At 42.4% G+C, this 20,431-nt stretch overlaps 1 protein-coding gene across 1 annotated transcript in view; it reads left to right on the forward strand.

Annotated features, from left to right (window-relative positions):
• Positions 1-20,431, forward strand: part of LOC141148076 (dynein axonemal heavy chain 11-like) — a 1,034,097-nt gene that overhangs the window by 87,053 nt on the left and 926,613 nt on the right. Inside the window, exon 14 of the mRNA XM_073635228.1 lies at positions 10,041-10,157. Coding sequence (XP_073491329.1) covers positions 10,041-10,157 — 117 coding nt within the window. The remainder of the gene's footprint in view (positions 1-10,040; positions 10,158-20,431) is intronic.

Here is a 20,431-nt window from a genome sequence, read left to right on the forward strand (position 1 = left end):
CCTATATTCACCTCATGTAGTCACTTAACAATGTATTTTATCAGCTCCATAGTAGTGTTTTACCCCAAACACCCCCTAAAATGTTTTGAAATGTGATTTGTGCTTTAAATTCAGGCAGAGTGCCAGAGACTTTTTTTTGTGGTGTCCCCAAATCATTTTTATTAACCCTCCCTCCCCCCATCTGCTAAGTCAGCTGATCCCAATTCTCTATATATCCTCAATCATCTATCTGCTGACTTTGCCAAACCCATACACACTATACCCATCTCTTTTGTGCTCAGATGTATGGATGAATTACCCAAAGCATGTAGTGCAAGGGCCTGCCTGTATACTTTCAAATGGTACTGTTGAAAGTTTTTGTATCCTATTATTATCTTGATAGGTAATAGCAGAATGTCCAAATGTGCTCAAATGTGTACAGTGTGTATTTATATCTTTGTATTATGACACTTCTTACCTGTCCAGTGGGCTGCCAATAGTGTAACTAAGGAGGGGCTGTTCCAAGTAATACCCTGTATTTAGGCGTTCATCTCTCAATGAAGTGGAGAGGGTTACCTGTCCAAGATCCCCCCCCCTATAATGTTAGAAATGGCCCATGGGGGGGGGGTTATGATAGGTGTACCTTATACTTTGGTGTTGTTAAATTCCCCTTAATAAATGTTATCTGGAGGTTGGCCAAGAATGTTTGTGTCTAATCTGCTTGCCATGTTTTTGTGCAAAAATACTAATTTTTTTTTGGTTTTCCTCAACAGTTTCCTTCCACGCCACAGGAATGGCAGACTGTGGCCTCCCACTTTGCCCAGCGGTGGGACTTTCCTAACTGCGGAGGGGCAATTGATGGGAAACACGTCCACATCATCCCACCACCCAACTCGGGGTCGTACTATTTCAACTATAAGGGGTTCAATAGTATTGTGATGTTGGCGGTGGTGTCGGCTAATTACGACTTCTTGTATGTGGACGTGGGGAAGAATGGCCGGATGTCTGGATGGTGGAGTCATCGCCCAGACGGAGTTCTACAGGCGTCTCCAGAATGGCAGCTTGGACTTGCCACCTCCAGAGGACAATGTGGAAGGACTCCCATTCGTCTTTGTTGCGGTTGAAGCATTTGCGCTGGGGGACCATCTTATGCGGCCATTCCCGATGAGGACCCTCACCCCGGAACAGAGGGTTTTTAATTACCGGCTGGCCAGAGCCAGAAGAGTGGTGGAGAACACATTTGGAATCATGTCCAGCCGGTTCCGCCTATTTCTGACACCCATCCATATGGCGGAGTATAAACTTAATCATATAATCCTGGCGTGCTGTGTTCTACATAACTTTTTACGCCAACATTCTGCCAACTATGCTGGCTCAGTTGGGCCTGAGGCCGGAATTCTACATGATACAACCCTGACGGCGCTTGAAAGTGGCCGTCCTGGCTTGCCCTCCCTGAGTGCCCGTGATGTCCGGTTAAGATACCTTGAGTTCTTTGCGGGTAGGGGGGCCATCAATATGCCAGACAATTTGTGTAGCCTTTATCAAATAAAATTAAAAAAAAGCTAATCTTTGGTTTACTGCTTGTGTTTGTTTTAGCTGACCCTGACAGCAATGTGGGGAGTCCTGAAAATGGCGTGATTGTGTAACCTTTTATACAAAGCACTGTTGGGTGTTATTTACTAAAGACGTAGACACTTTGCACTACAAGTGCACTTGAACCTGCACTGAAACTGCACTTGTAGTGCAAAGAGGATTTGCCCTTAGGAAATCACCCCCATTTTCACAGAAAACAGCAATTACATCACCACAAAAGTGTTGTAGCGTTGAGACAATAATCCACACATTCTTGATTAACAATCTTTTTAATACCTGCACAATCACATGTGCATTTAGAAAAGGTTTTTAAAACAAACCAACATGTTTGTTGTATAACAATTTTTGGGGTGGCATTATCAAAAATAGAAATGTCCATTTAAGATAAAACAGGCATGGGTAAAACCAACAAGAAAGACAAAAATCTTGAACTTACAAAGTTCACATATGGTAAAACTTGAAGGCAATATCAGACATGAGTATTTAGGAACTTCCTCACAGCTACTTTATTATTGAGGAAGGGGTTGCACCCCCAAAACGCATCCATTGATCTCCCGTGATGGCAGATAACACATGTTGGCACACTGTGTGCATCCTCCAAATTTGGGTTTTCTAAACATCGCTAAAACATTTTTAAGATTGTAGCACACAAAAAAACAAAGTGATTTTGTGGGGTTTTAAATTCGCCCCAAAACATCAATGATGTTATTATTTTTTTGAATAACATCATTGATTTTTTTCTTGAGGTTTTCCAATTCTAAATTACACCCCATGATCTCCCTGATCAGGATCTGGGCACTTTCTGATGTGAAAGGATCTCGATCCACAACATCACGATCACCTAAAAATAGAGAAACCAATCAAAAACAGGTATCAAAAATCTGCCGGCATCCATCTCTTACCTGAGCATGTGGTCGCAGACACTCACCTGTTGTGGTGTCAATTTCCACCACATCTTCTTCCTCCTCCTGCTCAGCTTGGGTTGGGGGTATTTCCCCTTCTTCCAGAGGTGGGGGGTCTCTGGTCTCCTTGGATGAGGGGTGTCCTCCGAGTCTTTTCTCCCCTATGTAAAACAAAAATGGTATAATTAGCACACAGATATTTGATGGCTGAAATATAAAGATGAAACATTGCTTGGAAGTGGGGTACAATTGTCTATTTGGGCAGAGTTCCAAGATGTAGCATTTTTATTGTCCTTTGTCAAGCTTCAATACTTTACCTGTCTTGTACAAGCTTCACAGATGGAGACACCCCTATAGTATACACTGGAGCACCTGTGTGGGCCCCCTAATAAAAAGGGTGTTCTTGTGTCCCACACTAGTGCTCCAGTGTCCAGATGTGAAAACAGCTGCTGAGTGTCCTCTCCTTACACAGAATCTAGTTTGCCTTTCATTCTAGTAACAAACCCATCTACACAACCAAATATTTTTCATACAAGTAGGCCCTAAAAAATGTGGGCAAATGCATATGGCCTAAACAATGGTGTTTTATAGGCCGAAAGAAAAATGTTTGATACGAACGAATAATGGGCCCATGAACATTAAAGTTGCCATTTTAAACTGTACAACACTTAAGAAAAGCATATGGAGCAGCACGAACGTAATAAAGACAAAAAGAATAGGAACACAGCACAACTACTTACTTTTTTGCAGCACTCTCCGGATCTTTCGGTACTGCTCGGGCTCTCTTAATTTCTGGTCCAACCACCGCTTCCTGAGATGATCTTTCGATCGACGTATCCCGAAATTCCGGTGCAGACTCTTGACCACTTTCGCCATGATCTTGGCCTTTCTGATATTGGGGTTGGGGTAAGGTCAATACTTTCCGTCATAGTCGGCCTTCTTCAGGATGTCCACCATCTCCAACATCTCACCAAAGGACATATTTGTGGCCTTAAATCGTCTCCTTCTGGATCGGGACGTTTCCGGATCTGGGCTTTCCTCCTCCTCGTTGCTATAATTAGCACGCACCTGCTGTGACTCCACCATGTGCTCTTCACCCACTGCGTCGAATGAAAAGGGGCGGGGAATAGACTAGAAAGAACTTCAGGGGCAGGCAGAGTTACACGCATGCGCAGTGTGTATAAAGCGCAACACGCGTGCGTATTACGTACGATCTGTGAGCGGAGGAAGGAGCATTGGAGGCGCCGATCGTAATAACGAAGGTAAGAGACAAACTTGGGCCTATACTGCTTCTAGATTGAGGCCTATATTGTAACAAGATTAGGAGAGTTTTGCCTGACATTAGGGTTTGTCTTGTGTTGTGTCTTACAGTTAAAATGGATATCTTGAATGATACAGACTTCATGGCAATATTCATTGACATGTTCAGGGAGCTGCCTTGTCTGTGGGAGATCAACCACCCACATTATAGGAACCAAACAAAGAGGAAGGCAGCGCTGGATCAATTGTTGGAAATTGTGAAGCAGGTGATCCCCACGGCAGACATCACATATTTGAAGATCCTAATTGGTGGCCTGGGGAGCACATATGTAAGGGAGCGCCAGAAAGTCCAGGATTCGCAGAGATCCGGAGCAGCAGATGACATCTATGTCCCAAGGATGTGGTACTATGACAGGCTGCATTTTCTGGCAGGTTAGACTGAACCCAGGTCATCACTCTCCAGTCTTCCTTCCACGCTTCCTTCCCCCCCAGCTGAGGCTTCTGACACCCAACCTGGGCCTTCCAGGCAACAACATGTGGCCACCAATTTTGATGTTCAAGAATTGATGTCTGCCCTGGGGGTCCAAGGCTTCGCTAATTTCTTCTGTTTCTCCAGCGTTGCCTCCCTCTTTGTTTGGTTCTGAGCCCTTAATAAAGGAATTTTGGTTTGAATTATACTTGCCTATGTGTGTTTTACTTCAAAAAGTACAGTTTGTTTGTGAGGATTCAGGTACAAAAAAAAAAAGAAAACATTTTTTGTCAGATGTGACAAATCAAAATATATTAAGGGAATCCCGATAAATAATAAAGAAAGAACTTTGTGAGAAGTCTGTGTGAATATGAGCAGCAAAACTACTTCATTCTTCTCACATTATAAAGAAGAAGAGAGTGCGCTGTATTAAACCATTTTTAACATTGCAGCATGACGAAAGTGCTGTATCCATTGCGAACGCTAAGTTTACCAGACCGAGCTGTTCCGTGTCGGAATTTCTTCTGAGCATGCGTGGCACTTTGTGCGTCGGAACAGGCCACACACGGTCGGAATTGACGCGATCGGATTTTGTTGTCGGAAAATTTTATAGCCTGCTCTCAAACTTTGTGTGTCAGAAAATCCGATGGAAAATGTCCGATGGAGCCCACACATGGTCGGAATTTCCGACAACACGCTCCGATCGGACATTTTCCATCGGAAAATCCGACCGTGTGTACGGGGCATTAGATTCTACAGAGTATGTGTTACAAAGAAGGGTAAATAATTTATTGCATAATAAGAAGAAAGCAAAGTGAGCTAAAAGACTTGTGATGTAGAGCCATGAACTTCAATGGAGAAATCTTAGGTATGGAGTTCCTAGGAGGTATAAAAAGTAATTTGTAGAGATGAGCTTTTGGTTCAGGTCGATCACAAGTTCTAAACAAACCCATGCTGCTCACAGTTTACTGAATAGGTTAATTAAATGGATGGATTTGGCCAGTTAGCCCCTCTGAACCTCTGGCTGCTGCAGTTGAAAGTCATTCATTTAGTGGTGGTTTAACAACAGCCACTAAGTGACATCTTTCAGCTAGGCATTTGTCGACTGGCTTGTTTGAATTTGTAAACAAGCCAGTGGGTATCCTATGTAATGTCATTGATCTAAATGTCATGTTTTCTGGAGTACATCCTAGAGGTGTGCCACCTCACATACAGGTTTAAGGCATCCCCAGGGGCATTGCTAGGTGGCAAAAAGACCAGGGGCTTGAGCCTGAAGTCCAAGGCCGGCATGAGGGGTCGGAGGTTGTGGCGCGGGGTTTAATGGCTGGGCGGTGGGGTTGTGTGGCGGGGGTAAGCACACTTGTTGGTGCCTGCCTGGTATACCAGTGCCCATCAATGCGGACCACTAAACTCACCTGCTTGACACACTGACCATTACACTGACCTACCTGACATACATACACTGACCTTCCTACCTGACATACATACACTGACTTACCTACCTGACATACATACATTGACCTACCTACCTGACATGCATACACTGACCTACCTACCTGACATACATACACTGACAGTAGTGACATACAGTACATACACTGACCTACCTGACATACATACACTGACCTACCTGACATACATACACTGACGGTAGTGACATACATACACTGACCTACCTGACATACCTGACATACATACACTGACCTACCTACCTGACATAAACACACTGACTGTAGTGACATACATACACTGACCTACCTGACCAGGAGAAAGACTTCATGTGTCCTGCAGCAGCTCAGCTCAGCCATGGTGTGCGGTGCGCCCATCATCATCACAGCAGGCACCCAGAGGAGGAGAGGAGAGCCACCCGCCCAAGCAGGGATCGGGGATCTCACAGTGATGTGGTGCGACGGCCACATTGTAATGCCCGCCTTCTTGAGCCTGCAGCACCTATGATGGATGTCACACATTTCGCGGTCCCAGCATTGGACCAGTGGGACGTCCATCATAGGCGCTGCAGGCTCCAGAAGGTGGGACCTGCTATGTCACTCGGCCGCACTCGGTGGCGCTCGGGATCAGATCGGTCCCCGCTCAACGGCGGAGCTCGGGGCTAACAATACAATGGTGCATGCCTGAGACCCAGGGCTTTTCAGGGACCCATTCGAGGCTCCAGCTCCCCCAGCCCCCCTCCCAATGCCACTGGGCATCCCCGTGTATGCAGGACTGTCTTTAACGGCAAAAGGGGCAGCTGCCCAGGCCCATTTATTGTTGTGGGGCCCAAAGCAGCTGCCCCTCAAACCCGCACTGCCCGCCAGGGTTTTTTATAGCCAGAGTTCAGCCATTTCCAGCATTGCTCACTTGCTGACTGCTTAATTCTGTCACTTGTAAATACAGAAGCGCTGCATCCTCTCAGCCGCTCAGACCCCTCCCTCCCCTACACATTGATCTCTATAGGAGAGCAGAGGAGGGAGGGTCTCTTCATGTATGTCTAAAGTGATTGCACCTGATGAGCAGGAACACATAATACTATTTGCAACTATGTTAGCCCTTGGCTATGTGCATAAAATCTCCAACTACAGGCCAAAGATTGTAGTCCATTTGCATGCACATAAACAAAGCAACAGTTTTCTAAGCATATGTACCTGTGCAGTGTAAACCCTACAATTTTAAATGTCCAAGTCCCTGGGCATGATTAGCGCTAACAAACATTAGTCTCTGGCTGCAATGAGCTTCCAATCTAACACAAGCATTAGGCTGTTGGGGAATTGAACCAGCAACCTCAGTGCTGCTAGATGGAATTGCTACCCATTTAGCCAGCGTGCAGCCTCACACATGTTGTCTACATCTCTGTGGTGTGAACCAGCCCTAAGTCCATAGCCATGCTTAGTGTCACAAGCTATATACAATATTTTGTCTGAAGTATTGGGGCGCCTGCCTTTATATGCACATGAACTGTAATGGCATCCCAGTCTTAGTCCATAAGGTTCAAAATTAATTTGGCCCACCCTTTGCAGCTATAACAGCTTCAACTCTTTTGGAAGGTTGTCCACAAGGTTCAGGAGTGTGTCTATGGGAATGTTTGACCATTCTTCCATAAGTGCATTTGTGAGGTCAGGCACTGATGTTGGACGAGAAGGCCTGGCTTACAGTCTCCGCTCGAATTCATCCCCAATGTGTTCTGTTGTGTTGAGGTCAGGAATCTGTACAGGCCGGTCAAGTTCCTCCACCCCAAACTCACTCATCCATGTCTCTATGGACCTTGCTATGTGCACTGGTCCAAATCATTTGGTGGAGGGGGGATTATAATGTGGGGTTGTTTTTCAGGGGTTGGGCTTGGCCTCTTAGTTCCAGTGAAGGGAACTCTTAAAGCTGGAGTCCGGCGACCAATCTTTTTTTTTTTTTTAGGTCATTGAGACACTTTTCTAATCCCAAAATAATACTCACAGTTTGGGTGTAATATTTCCACCTCTGCCTGTTTTCATACTGAAGAATAACTTAAAAAATGTGATGCTGGCTGTTTCCATCTTGCTTGTGGGCATGTGAAGCCCACAAGCATTGATTTCCGGGATGTGGTGAATGCTGTTCATTCACAGCTTGTTCACGGGCATGATCATTGTTTCCGCACTGAATCTTGGGAAGCCTGACACTAAGCTCCCAGGAGACAGTGTGGCGCCAGGGAAAGGCAATAAACACGCCTACTCCCATGGGAGGAGAGACAAGAAGTGCCACAATAAAGTACAATATAAAGGTAATTACAGCGATAAAACATTTTTCGTGTGGCATTTGAACATCTATGCAATTAACTGAAGGGGATAAGATTAAGTTAAAAATTTGAGTGGAACCCCGCTTTAATGCATTAGCATACCAAGACATTTTGGACAATTTCATGCTTCCAACAGTTTGGGGATGGCCCCTTCCTGTTCCAACATGACTGCACACCAGTGCACAAAGCAAGGTCCATAAAGACACGGACGAGCGAGTTTGGGGTGGATGGACTTGACTGGCCTGCACAGAGTCCTGACCTCAACCCGATGGAACACCTTTTGGCTGAATTAGAGCAGAGACTGCAAGCCAGGCCATCATCCAACACCAGTGCCTGGCCTCACAAATGCACTTCTGGAAGAATGGTCAAACATTCCCATAGACACACTAAACCTTGTGGACAGTCTTCCTAGTCTTCCCAGAAGCTGTCCTAGCTGCAAAGGGTGGGCCAAATCAATTTTTAACCCTACGGACTAAGACTGGACTGCCATTAAAGTTCATGTGTTTGTAAAGGCAGGCATCCCAATACTTTTGGCTAGATAGTGGCAAGATTTACAATTTACAAGATTTAAATACTACATGTAGACATCGTTTTAGGACCTGGGAGATGAGACAACTTTTCTACATGAAGTGGCATATTTGGGATTTGAATCCAGACAATCAGAGATGCTAAGCAGAAGTTCTAACCTCTAAGTCACGGAGCTGCCACAAGTGAAAGCCTCCTACACATAAATACACATAAATACTGCATTTCTTTGGACATACAGGTGATGGAATTATATTACTCAAGAGTTATTCTTCTTGATTTATTCTGTGATATTTGGTGGCTCTTTGTGGGTGAGTGTAGAATAGTGATATTACCCTGTAATTAATTCCCTTTTGGGAATTACATTTTGATTTCTGATGTTGGTACACATATGACATTTTTTGGGCTCAAATTATGATTATTTGGAAATAATAAAAAGTACAAAAATCGTGACTCATTTTAAATTTGCATCAGCAATGGTATTGTTTGTGGTTTGTAAAGACACCTGTGTGAGTTTGGGTACAGATTGTTGTGAGATGGAGAATAACAAGTGAAAGTGACAGAGAAAAATATTTCATCAAAACATTTCACATTCTAGCATTCTTAAAAACAAAATAATTGAAGTAGAAGCAACAATGTTGCAAAGGAAAATTTATTTTAGAGAAAGATACATTTCATCTCAACATTTAAAGGATTTATTTGGGGACGTTACAATTATACCATTAGAATCAATGGCTAAAACTTGCAATGGACTATAATAGCACCGATTTTCACTCCTAAAAATTGCTCTTTAACACAGCGCTCATTTTGGTATTTACTATAGCGCCCTGTAAAAAGGACATTGGGGTTTATTTACTAAAGGCAAATCCACTTTGCATTGCAAGTGCACTTGGAAGTAAAGTCAGTGTAGATCCGAGGAGGATATGCAAGGAAAATAAAAAAGAGCATTTTAACTTGCACATGATTGGATGATAAAATCAGCAGAGCTTCCACTCATTTCAGATCTACCCCTTAGATTTAGAGCGACTGCACTTTCAAGTGCACTTGCAGTGCAAAGTGTATTTACCTTTCGTAAATAACCCCCATTGGAGCTAAAATGAGAGCTATTTGCGAGTCTGAGCATGCTCAATTGTTTTGGCACCTAGTTGGACAAAAACGGGGAATTTATCTCTTCTCAGACTTTTAAAGATATTTCAGTGTAGAAATCACCTTTTCACACAGTTTTAAAGCAGATTATCTTTAAATAATATACCACATATTTCAGTACCATTTAGGCAATTATATCATGCTCTAAACATTATTTTCATGTGCAATTCTCCAGGTTTTAGCCGAGTAAGGGTTTGGGCGCTATTTGTTTTCAGGGAACTATAGTAAATTCGGTTTTGTGAGTATTCTTTTACCAACGCTATAGTGAATACCGTTTTAGCGCTAATTAGCGCGATTAAGATGGGAGTTAAGATTTATTGAATTTTCTTATTTTTTTCCAAGGGTTTCTAAACCAGCAATATGTCTCATTTTGATGATGTCTCACTTTTTTTTTTTATCACAGGGATTCTTGTATGATTACACAAGATACCATCAGCAAATAAACGGCTTTGACCACCATCTAGGCCAGATTTTGAATTTGGCTTTTGATGAATCAAATGGACTAGAATCTGCCTTTAAGGTACGTGACCTCAAATCCATTATCAAACTGAAGGGAATGAAACAGCGTGCTATTCTTTCAATTTAATGTCACTTTGCTTGGACATGGTTTGGTCAAGTTTTATTTATGGAATAAAGTGCTTGATTGTGACTCTTCGTCTAAATGCTGAAAATAGTTGAACAGTTTTATGAAACTCCAAAAAGATGCAGAGGACATAGTAAAAAATACAATGTCAACATAATAAAGGGTACTCACTAGGGGTAAAAAGAGGAGTATAAGGAAAATAAAAAGGATGACAGCAGGGAAAATTGCCATTGGGGACAACATCCCACTGTGTGAAAAACTGTTTTATCGGAATCGCTGTACGCATACAGCTGTAAGAGTAGCAGAGACATTTTAAAATCATCATTAAATTGTTGACGGGACAGTGGCTGTCCAGGTGGTATGACCACAGTGCTGGGTATATTTATGAAGAACAGAGGAGCTTTGTGTCTTGAACTCTATCAGATGTGTCCTCTTTAGGAAGGTAACTAACCCTTTACCTGGTGTGGGGGCATTACAAAACAAAATGGAAAAAATGATTGTCTTCCAAATGCAGCAATCGCCAGAGAATTATGCGGCAGCACCCACTAATTCTGCTGCCAGTCATTTGGGGGAATTATGAGCATTTTAAGAGCAAATCTATCACATACGGGCAATAGTTATAGGCTAGCTGGATGGTTATATAATCAACTTTATAGCATCCTGTTGCTAGAACTTTTTTTATCACCTTCTGTGTTTTTTTCCTTCCAAAGTTCTTGAGTTTTCTTTATCGAACGTAACTTTTGTTCATGGAGTTTTAATCGTTTAATTCTTTAACTAGAAACATTTAGGTTAGAGTAGGTTTAAAGCTAAGTTGAACTCTCACTTTAAATCAGCTAAATGCATTCTAGATGAATAAAAACAGCTTTCAAGGTCTTATATTTTGTTTTCTTTAGAAAGTAGTCACAGCCAGAATAGAAAAAGCCGTTCCCTGCAGGCAGCTGCAGAAAGGACCCTTGTTCGCTGTGTGGGAGCAGTGGTCCAATTGTAGAGGTCCAAGATGCCCCTTTTGGGGTAAGACCTATAGCTCTACAGTCAGAAAAGCTCATGCTCCCTGCTTATACAAGAACTCTGGCTCTGACTCAGCAGGAGACATGCTGGACCTCTGCAGAGAGACCATTGCTTCCACACGAAGAGATAGGGGTCCTTCTCTACAGCATGCTGACAGGGAAAATGCATCTCTGTTCAGGCTGTGCCTGGTTTGTAAGCAAACTTCAAGACTTTGCACACCTTGGTGCTTTTTCCATGTGCCAAATTAACAAGATCTATGTGGATCAGGTGCACTAAATTTCAATAAAAGTGCTATGTGACAGTTTCAATAAATATCTAATTGCGTGCACCTACATAATGAAGCACTTGTGCCAATGTTTTATTGTAAAGACAGTTCAATATTATACATCTTTACCAAACTTTTATCCTAAATACACTAATAGACATACGTTTTTAGTTTTGCGCCAACTATTTTGTGCAAATGAGGTAAGTGCATGCAAATCTGGATCACCACCAAACAACAAATTATAAAAATGTCATGAGAAATTAGGGCATTTTTTGGCATACACCAGTCCCCCCCCCCCCCCAATCTTTTGTTTTAACGTACCTGGAATGTACTTAGCTAATTTAAAGTGAAAGTTAAATTAGGATGTGAACATCAAGAGTGGATACACTGCTGATTTCAAATTGTCCTTTATTGATAGCTGTATGCAGTTAAAGTGATTGTAAATGTATATAAAAAAAAAAAACATGTCTATACTTACCTGCTCTGTGCAATGAAATTGCACAGAGTGGCCGAGAGCCTTCTCTTCTCGGGTCCCCTGTCTGCGCTCCTGGCTCCTCCTCTATGTCCAGTGTCCCCATGGGACTGCCTTGTCTATGGCTTTGATTCTAACAATTCAAAGAAGGAAACTCTGCTCCAGGTGAGCAATCACTGCAGTCCAATTAGTGCTGAGTGCAATACCAAAAAAGGTCGGGGATTTCTTTCCCTGCATTTCTGCGGGTAGGGAAGTCCATTGAAATGGGCTGCCCTACACACAGCATGCAGCTACACAGATGTGGACCAAGGGCTTGTTCATATGTCAGGTTGGAGGGGCAGTAAAACCACATGGTTGAGCTGTTTTTACCACCACCCTCAACTTCTCCCCCTTTAGCTGCAGAGGCAGCAGCTGGGGGTGTACACATGCTGTGACTGCAGCTGAAGGTATACCCAGGGTGAATGCGGCTGCACTGCAACTACCCCACAACTGTGTGCATTGCACGGCTGCGGTGTGGTGATGCTGCATTTATGGGCTTAAAACAGGTGGTGAGGAGGCAACATATTACCTCTTTACCGCCTGTCAAATGCCTCTGAAAAGTGATCTGAGCATGGCTTGCTTTTTCAGAGGAGCAGCAGTCTTTGCTGCTATCACAAACAAGCCCTATAAAAGCAATTCTGATGGTACAGGAATGGGGGGGGGGGGGGTCAGGATTAAAAGTAACATACACACACACACAGACACATACACACAAACACATGCACACACACAAATACATGTACACAAACACATGTAGCAAACACACACACACACACATACAGACACATGTACACACACACATGTACACAGACAGACACTCACATGTACACACAGACAAACACATGTATAAGCCCCTTTAAAGGATCACTAAAGATATATATATATTTTTTTTTTAAATAACAAACATGTTATACTTACCTCCACTGTGCAGCTTGTTTTGCACAGAGTGGTCCCGAACCTGGTCTTCTGGGGTCCCTCGGGGGCTGTCTCGGCTCCCCCCCCCCGCAAAGACTCAACACCTTCATGCGAGCTCCCGTGATACAGCCAGCGGCCATAGCCGCTCACTGTATCACTCGGCCCCACCCCCGGCGCGCCGCGTCATTGGATGTGATTGACAGCAGCACGAGCCAATGGCTGCGCTGCTTTCAATCCATCCACTTTGGCCAATCAACGGCCAGGCTGAGCGGCGAAGAGGATGTCGGGGGGCTGAGCGCGGGACTTTCAAGGGGTCAGGTAAGTAAAACTGGGGGCTGGGGGGGGCGGTATTGTCAGATGTTTCACCTTAATGCATAGAATGCATTAAAGTGAAAAAACTTTTACCTTTACAACCCCTTTAAAACGAATCTATCACAGTACCTTTTCAGTTTCCTCATTTAGCCGGGTACTGCAATGCAGGGGGAAGCAGAGAGCACAGCATACTCCCCTGCACTTTACTTTCATTTTTGAGTGACAGTGTTCTATCAAGAAATGCCCTCCGTGAAAAAATGCCTCCGATGGGTCTGCGCATGCGCAGTACGCAACATCACTTCACCTCATATGTTCATCAGCTGGCGTGACAACAACATGGCACATGTGCAGATCATCGAAGGCCGTATATAATGATCTGCTAGGTGCCGAGAGAGAATGAAATTGTCAGATTCTGCCTCGCTGTTGCGGGGTGGGTTTTCCATGTGCTGAAGGTTGGGTTTTGCAAGTGTTGCAGGGCGGCCTTGGTGTGTTGAATGGAGGGTTTTGGCTGTGTCTAAGGGCGGGTTAAAACACACACAAAACCCGCTCTTCAACACACCCACAACCCGCCCGCAATACATTATCCCTTGGCGCTTAGCAGATTGTCAGATACTACCTCAGATGATCTGTGCATGCGCTGTGTTGAAGTCACGCCAGCTGATGAACATATCAGCTGGAATGATGTTGCGTACTGTGCATACGCAGACCCATTTGAGGCATTTTTCAACGGAGGGCATTTCTTGATAGAACGACGGAGCTTCTCACAGTGCTGATGTATAGTTCATCAGGGATCGTGCTCATTTGTCAGCCCTTCTCTCTCTTGATCCCGCGGCACACCTGAGGTTCTCTGATGGCACACCAGTGTTCTGTGGCACACTGGTTAAGAAAGGCTGCTATATCTTATAGGCATTTCCAATGCTATTTAGCGTTGTCTAGTGGGCAAATGCAATAGTTTTTGTTTTAAAGAAATACCCAAAAAAAACACCAAATTTAGGACTTTGAAGGTGCTGAGTTATAGTGACAGTATACACCACTGTTAAAATTCCATGAATGTATTCAAATTCATATAAAACTTTAAAAATACCACATCATCTTAGCCAAGCATGGCTTCCTATATAGAATACAATATATTCCACAATAAAAGTAAAATGTGTTCCACAGTGTATCGTTAATCTTGCCACCCCGCTGTATATTATTCATATCCTCTATTGAATTCAAATCTCACTCAGCCCTGCTTGTAGGGACTTGTGTGTGGCATTTGCAATCTTTTAAAAGACCAAAGGTAGTTGTTCACAGCTTTAGAGCTCCCTTTCTTTCCCCCTTTGGTTAATGTACACAAGCCAATGTGATCAGCAGACAAGAGCTAGCAGAGCGTATAATCATTTGTTTTCTTCCCCCTTCATGTGAGGGGGATACCACCTGGGCCCTATTAAAGTGGAATTAAACTCCACTTTTGAACTTATACCTACAGGCAGTGGCGGCCGGCCCATAAGGAGTGCAGGGGAGCTGCCCCCTCAAAGTTTAGCCCCACCCCCCAAGTTCATAGAACTATTTATTTTTAAATAAATGATAATATGGCTAACATTTTTTTAACATTTTAAAGTTAAAAAATGTTAGTCATATTATAATTTATTAAAAAGAAATTGTTCCATTGTGCGGGGGCGCCGGACTAATAGCTGTCTATTAAATCCGTCAATTTGTAACAAACACATGATTAGAGCCTGAGGCTCTAATAAGCTCCTGTGATGTTGTCCTCCTTTAGCGAATCAAAATTCGCCATCGCTTCACTTCTGGTTTACGGCAGCCAATCAGGAGGCCGAAGATTTGTAATGGAAGCCACTGGGTATCAGGGGAGCCGTGACAGCAATGGAGGCTCAGTTTGCAGGTTTGTGCCCCTCCAAAAAATATTTTCACCAGCCGCCACTGCCTACAGGTAAGCCTATAATAAGGCTTACCTATAGATACAGTGAATAACTCCTAAACTTGCACCGTTTAGGGGATATTCACACAACATCCAGTCAGTGATGTCACTGGCACATGTGCTCTGAAGGGACGGAATACCGCGTAGAACCTGCAGAGCTCTGTGCCGGAGCTGAGGGCTCTCATATAGCCAGAGCTCGTGAACCCGGAAGGAAAACCAGGTGAAGATGGCATCACCAGGGAGCCGTGGAGGTGCTGTGCTTAAGGACTCTATGTACAGGCAAGTCTGTTGTAATGTGCTAGTATGCAGTGCATACTAGTACATTATGACTTAAATCTGCAGTGGGGCCCCATTGTTTTTTTATTTTTCTGGCAGTTTACTACTGGTTTGAGTGTTTCACCCAACCTGAGGAAGTGGGAGAGTTGGAGACCCACGAAACACGCTGAAAAAAAAATCCCTGAAATTTCCCCTACCATCGTCATCTATCAAGTAAATTATTGCTTTGAATAGAAAAAAGGATACAAATAATATACAGTGGGGTGGAAAGCTCAACGATACACTGTGGAACAAATTTTTTTTTTTATTGTGGAATATATTGTAACCCATAAAGGAGGCCATGCTTGGCTAAGATCATTTGGTATTTTGATGTTTTATATGAATTTGAAAGTGCCGAGTTATAATAATCACAGTATACCCCAGTGTTAAAATTCCATACATATATTCAAAGTCCCATGTATGGTTGCTTTTTTTTTTGAGTATTTGTTTATAATTTGAGGATGGTGGTGCCCATTGGGTGATTTGGCATTATGTATTTATATTTTTTGCTTTAAATCAATGAAAACATTTGTCCAGGCACAGAAAATAGCATAATAAAATTAGGTTTTTTTGTTCCATTCACACAGAATAAATATACATGAACTTTCATTGGCGTACAGCTATGCAAACCTTTTATAAATACACCCCATAGCTTTGTTAAACACTGCAGTGTAGATTTGGCTGTGTGTTTAGGGTCATTTTCTAGCTAGAAGCCAAATCTTTGCCGTTCAAGTACAGGTTTTTGTAATCTAACAGGTTTTCTGTCTAAAATTTACTTGTATGAACTCCATCAATTTTGTCCTAAAGTCATTGTAAAGGTTTGTTGTTTTTTTTTTCAATAACAAACATGTCATACTTATCTGCTCTGTGCAAGGGTTTTTGCACAGAGCTGCCCCGATCCTCCTTTTCTGGGATCCCCTCGCGGCGCTCTTGGCTTCTCCCCTTTATTGGGTGCCCCCTTGGAGAGCTGCTTTCCCTGAGTGCACCTGTGCAGGCGCAGTCCCGAGTCCTGCTGCTGCGTCCATTGACACAGACAGCAGGACTCTTCCCTGCCCCCCGACTCCCCTGTCACTGTATTTGATTGACTGCAGCGGGAGCCAATGGCTCCTGATGCTATCAATCTATCCAATGAGGACATCAGCTGAAGCTGCTGGGCTCGTCCTCAACCCTGGAATGATCAGGTTCAGGTAAGAAAAAGGGGGGCTCTGGGGGGCTGCTGCAGCATAGAATGTTTTTCCCCTTAATGCATAGAATGCATTAAGGGGAAAACCTCGAGCTTTTACAACTCCTTTTAACCCTGACTTGCTTCCCAGTCGCTTCTATAGTGAGCATAGGGTGATGAGCAGTGTTGACCACATATGGGTTTGATTTACTAAAGGCAAATGAACTGCACTTTGCAAAGTGCAGTTGCTTCAGAGCTTAGTAAATGAGGTTAAGATTCCCTTTGCAAAGAATACCCAATCATGTACAAGGAAGAATACCCAATCATGTACAAGGAAAATAAACAGCATTTTTGTTTGCACCTGATTGGATGATGGAAGTCATCAGAGCTTCTGCTCATTTACTAAGCCCTGGAGAAACTGCTCTTGCACAGTGCAACTACACTTTGCAAAGTGCACAGTCTATTTGCCTTTAGTAAAGCAACCCCATAGTGTATTGCGATAAAGCAAAAAAGTGCAATTATGGTCTCATCATATGTATATTTTCATTGGTTTACAAATCATGCTCTTTTTTCACCTGTAGAGGACTATCTTTTTTCAGCAGTTGTGCCATGTTCTTTCCATTTAATATTGAATTTAGCAGTGCTCCACACAATATTTAAAGTTTGTGATTTTTTTTTTCTTTAACTTTTTAAATATTTGTGTTCAGGCACAAAAGTAATACAGACACTATTTCAGAGAGATATACATCAGCAGATGAATTCTTAAAAAACATTGAGTGGTTTGGTCTTGTGAAGTTGTTAGAAAAATTATGCTGTTGAAATAGTCTAACCGCAACCTATAGAATAAAAAGAAAGTTCACTACCCCTTTCACACTGAGGCACTTTTCAGGTGCTTTCACGCTAAAGCACCTGAAAAGCTCACAAAAAGCTATTTCCATTAAAATCAATAAATGCTTTCACATTGGGGCGGGCGTTGATGGTAAAACGCCACTAGTTTTAGCGGTGCTTTAACGTCATTTTAGTGCCGATATTCGGCCACTAGTGAGGCTCTTTTAACCCCTGCTAGTGGCCAAATAAAGGGTTAAATGTGCTGTGTAGCTCCACTGCCGAATCGCTTTGCAGGCGCTTTGGCAGCGGTGCCCATTCATTTCAAGGGCAGGAGTGGTGGAGGAGCGATGTATACACCGCTCCTTCACCGCCCCAAAGATGCTGCTTGCTTGTAACTACCTTGTCTTCATGATGCTTACATTTATTTTGTGCAAACTCTGGGGCCTTCCAGAAATACATGTATTTATTTAAACATCATGCAACATTTTAATTGCAGATAGGTGGACGCTATTCAAGTAAAGGAAAGCTCCACTTTTGTTTAAAAAGAAAATACAAAAAAAAAATAAAAAATATATATATATATATATATATATATATATATATATATATATATATATACATATTAAAAAAATTAAAATAAAAACATTATATAAATACATTATAATATGGCAGCCTGGAGGTGTTCTGTACACTGTTGGTGTACAGGTTGCCCCTAGACATGTCATGCCCTGCTTGTGTGATAGGCTTACTGGTTTTACTGATAAAAGTATATGTTTAGGCATCCCCTGCGATAGGAATTTCCTTTTTTGGTGAGTTACTTCCTAAGGTTTAAATTATAAGAGATGCAGACACTGCAGCTTTCCTTAGGCCACTTTCACACTGGGGCGGTGAGAGCGGAGGCAGTAAAGTGTAGCTATTTTTCGTGGCGCTTTACCGTCGTTTTAGCAGCACTTTTCAGCCACTAGCGGGTCGCTTTTAGCCCCCACTAGCTGCCTAAGAAGGGGTTAATACCGCCCGTGTAGTGCTTGCTGCCGAAGCGCTTTGCAGGTGCTTCGGCAGCACTGCCTATTCATTCCAATGGGCAGGGGTGGTTTAGGAGTGCTGTATACACCACTCCTCCACAGCCCCAAAGATGCTGCTTGCAGGACTTTTTCTAGCGTCCTGCAAGCTCACTACTCCAGTGTGAAAGCACTCCTGCTTTCACACTGGAGTGACAGGAGAGGTGTTTACAGGCACTTTGCAGGTACTATTTCTAGTGCTAAAATGCCTGTAAAGCACCTCAGTGTGAAGGGAGCCTTATTAAAACACTGATGGTTCTAATGACCCAGATGGAGCCATTCAAGAGTCTTTAAAAATCATGATGAATCAAACCAGCACAAGGTAGCATGCTGCTACAAAGTTAGCTAAAACCCTTGCAATGTACAATAATCGCTCAGATGGAAATGTTTTCCTCCAAAAGAGGAATTACATTTTAGGAATTGCACAGCAAAGGGGGTGAATGCATCTGCAATCATGATTTTTAAGTTTTATTTCCACATTATATAGAATAATACGTGCCAAAAAAAATAAAATCCAAGCAGGAGTGGGGAAACTTTTGCAAAGCATTGTATCAAGGGGAAAAAGAATCACAGCTATGCACTAAACAGAGGCGGCTCTAGACCTTGTTGAGGCCTTAGGCAAAACTTAGACATGAGGCCCCACTGTATTATGAACTGTATTAGGAGTGTACAGTATAGGGGAGTGGACAGTACAGGGGGTAGGTAAGTGGGCATAATAAAGATATATTTTCTTTAAGCAGAGCTGCACAGGGAAACTGCTCTCACAGATCCTACCTATTCTGGTAGGCTGTCACAAAGAGAGCAATAAAGGGGGATGGGTGGAGAAGAAGAAAGAAAGAAAGAAAGAAAGAAAGAAAGAAAGAAAGAAAGAAAGAAAGAAAGAAAGAAAGAAAGAAAGAAAGAAAGAAAGAAAGAAAGAAAGAAAGAAAGAAAGATGGACAGGAAAGAAGAAAGATGGACAGGAAAGAAAGATGGAAGGAAAGAAAGAAGGAAAGAAAGAAAGAAAGATGGAAGGAAAGAAAGAAGGAAAGAAAGAAAGAAAGAAAGAAAGAAAGAAAGAAAGAAAGAAAGAAAGAAAGAAAAGAAAGAAAGAAAGAAAGAAAGAAAGACAGATGGACAGGAAAGAAAGAAAGATGGAAGGAAAGAAAGAAGGAAAGAAAGAAAGAAAGATGGAAGGAAAGAAAGAAGGAAAGAAAGAAAGAAAGAAAGAAAGAAAGGAAAGAAGAAAGAAAGAAAGAAAGAAAGAAAGAAAGACAGATGGACAGGAAAGAAAGAAAGATGGAAGGAAAGAAAGAAGGAAAGAAAGAAAGAAAGATGGAAGGAAAGAAAGAAGGAAGAAGAAAGAAGAAGAAAGAAAGAAAGAAAGAAGAAAGAAAGAAAGAAAGAAAGAAAGACAGATGGACAGGAAAGAAAGAAGGAAAGAAAGAAAGAAAGATGGAAGGAAAGAAAGAAGGAAAGAAAAGAAAGAAAGAAAGAAAGAAAGATGGAAGGAAAGAAAGAAGGAAAGAAAGAAAGAAAGATGGAAGGAGAGAAAGAAAGAAAGAAAGAAAGAAAGAAAGAAAGAAAGAAAGAGAAAGAAAGACAGATGGACAGGAAAGAAAGAAAGATGGACAGGAAAGAAAGACAAAGAAAGAAAGATGGAAGGAAAGAAAGAAGGAAAGAAAGAAAGAAAGAAAGAAAGAAAGAAAGAAAGAAAGATGGACAGGAAAGAAAGACAAAGAAAGAAAGATAGAAAGAAAGAAAAGAAAGAAAGAAAGAAAGAAAGAAAGAAAGAAAGAAAGATGGAAAGAAAGAAAGAAAGAAAGAAAGAAAGAAAGAAAGAAAGAAAGAAAAGAAAGATGGAAAAGAAAGAAAGAAAAAAAGAAAGAGAGAAAGAAAGAAAGAAAGAGAAAGAAAGAAAGAGAGGGGGATGGAGG

This window comes from Aquarana catesbeiana, linkage group LG06, assembly GCF_042186555.1.
Source record: "Aquarana catesbeiana isolate 2022-GZ linkage group LG06, ASM4218655v1, whole genome shotgun sequence".
Lineage (NCBI taxonomy): Eukaryota > Metazoa > Chordata > Amphibia > Anura > Ranidae > Aquarana > Aquarana catesbeiana.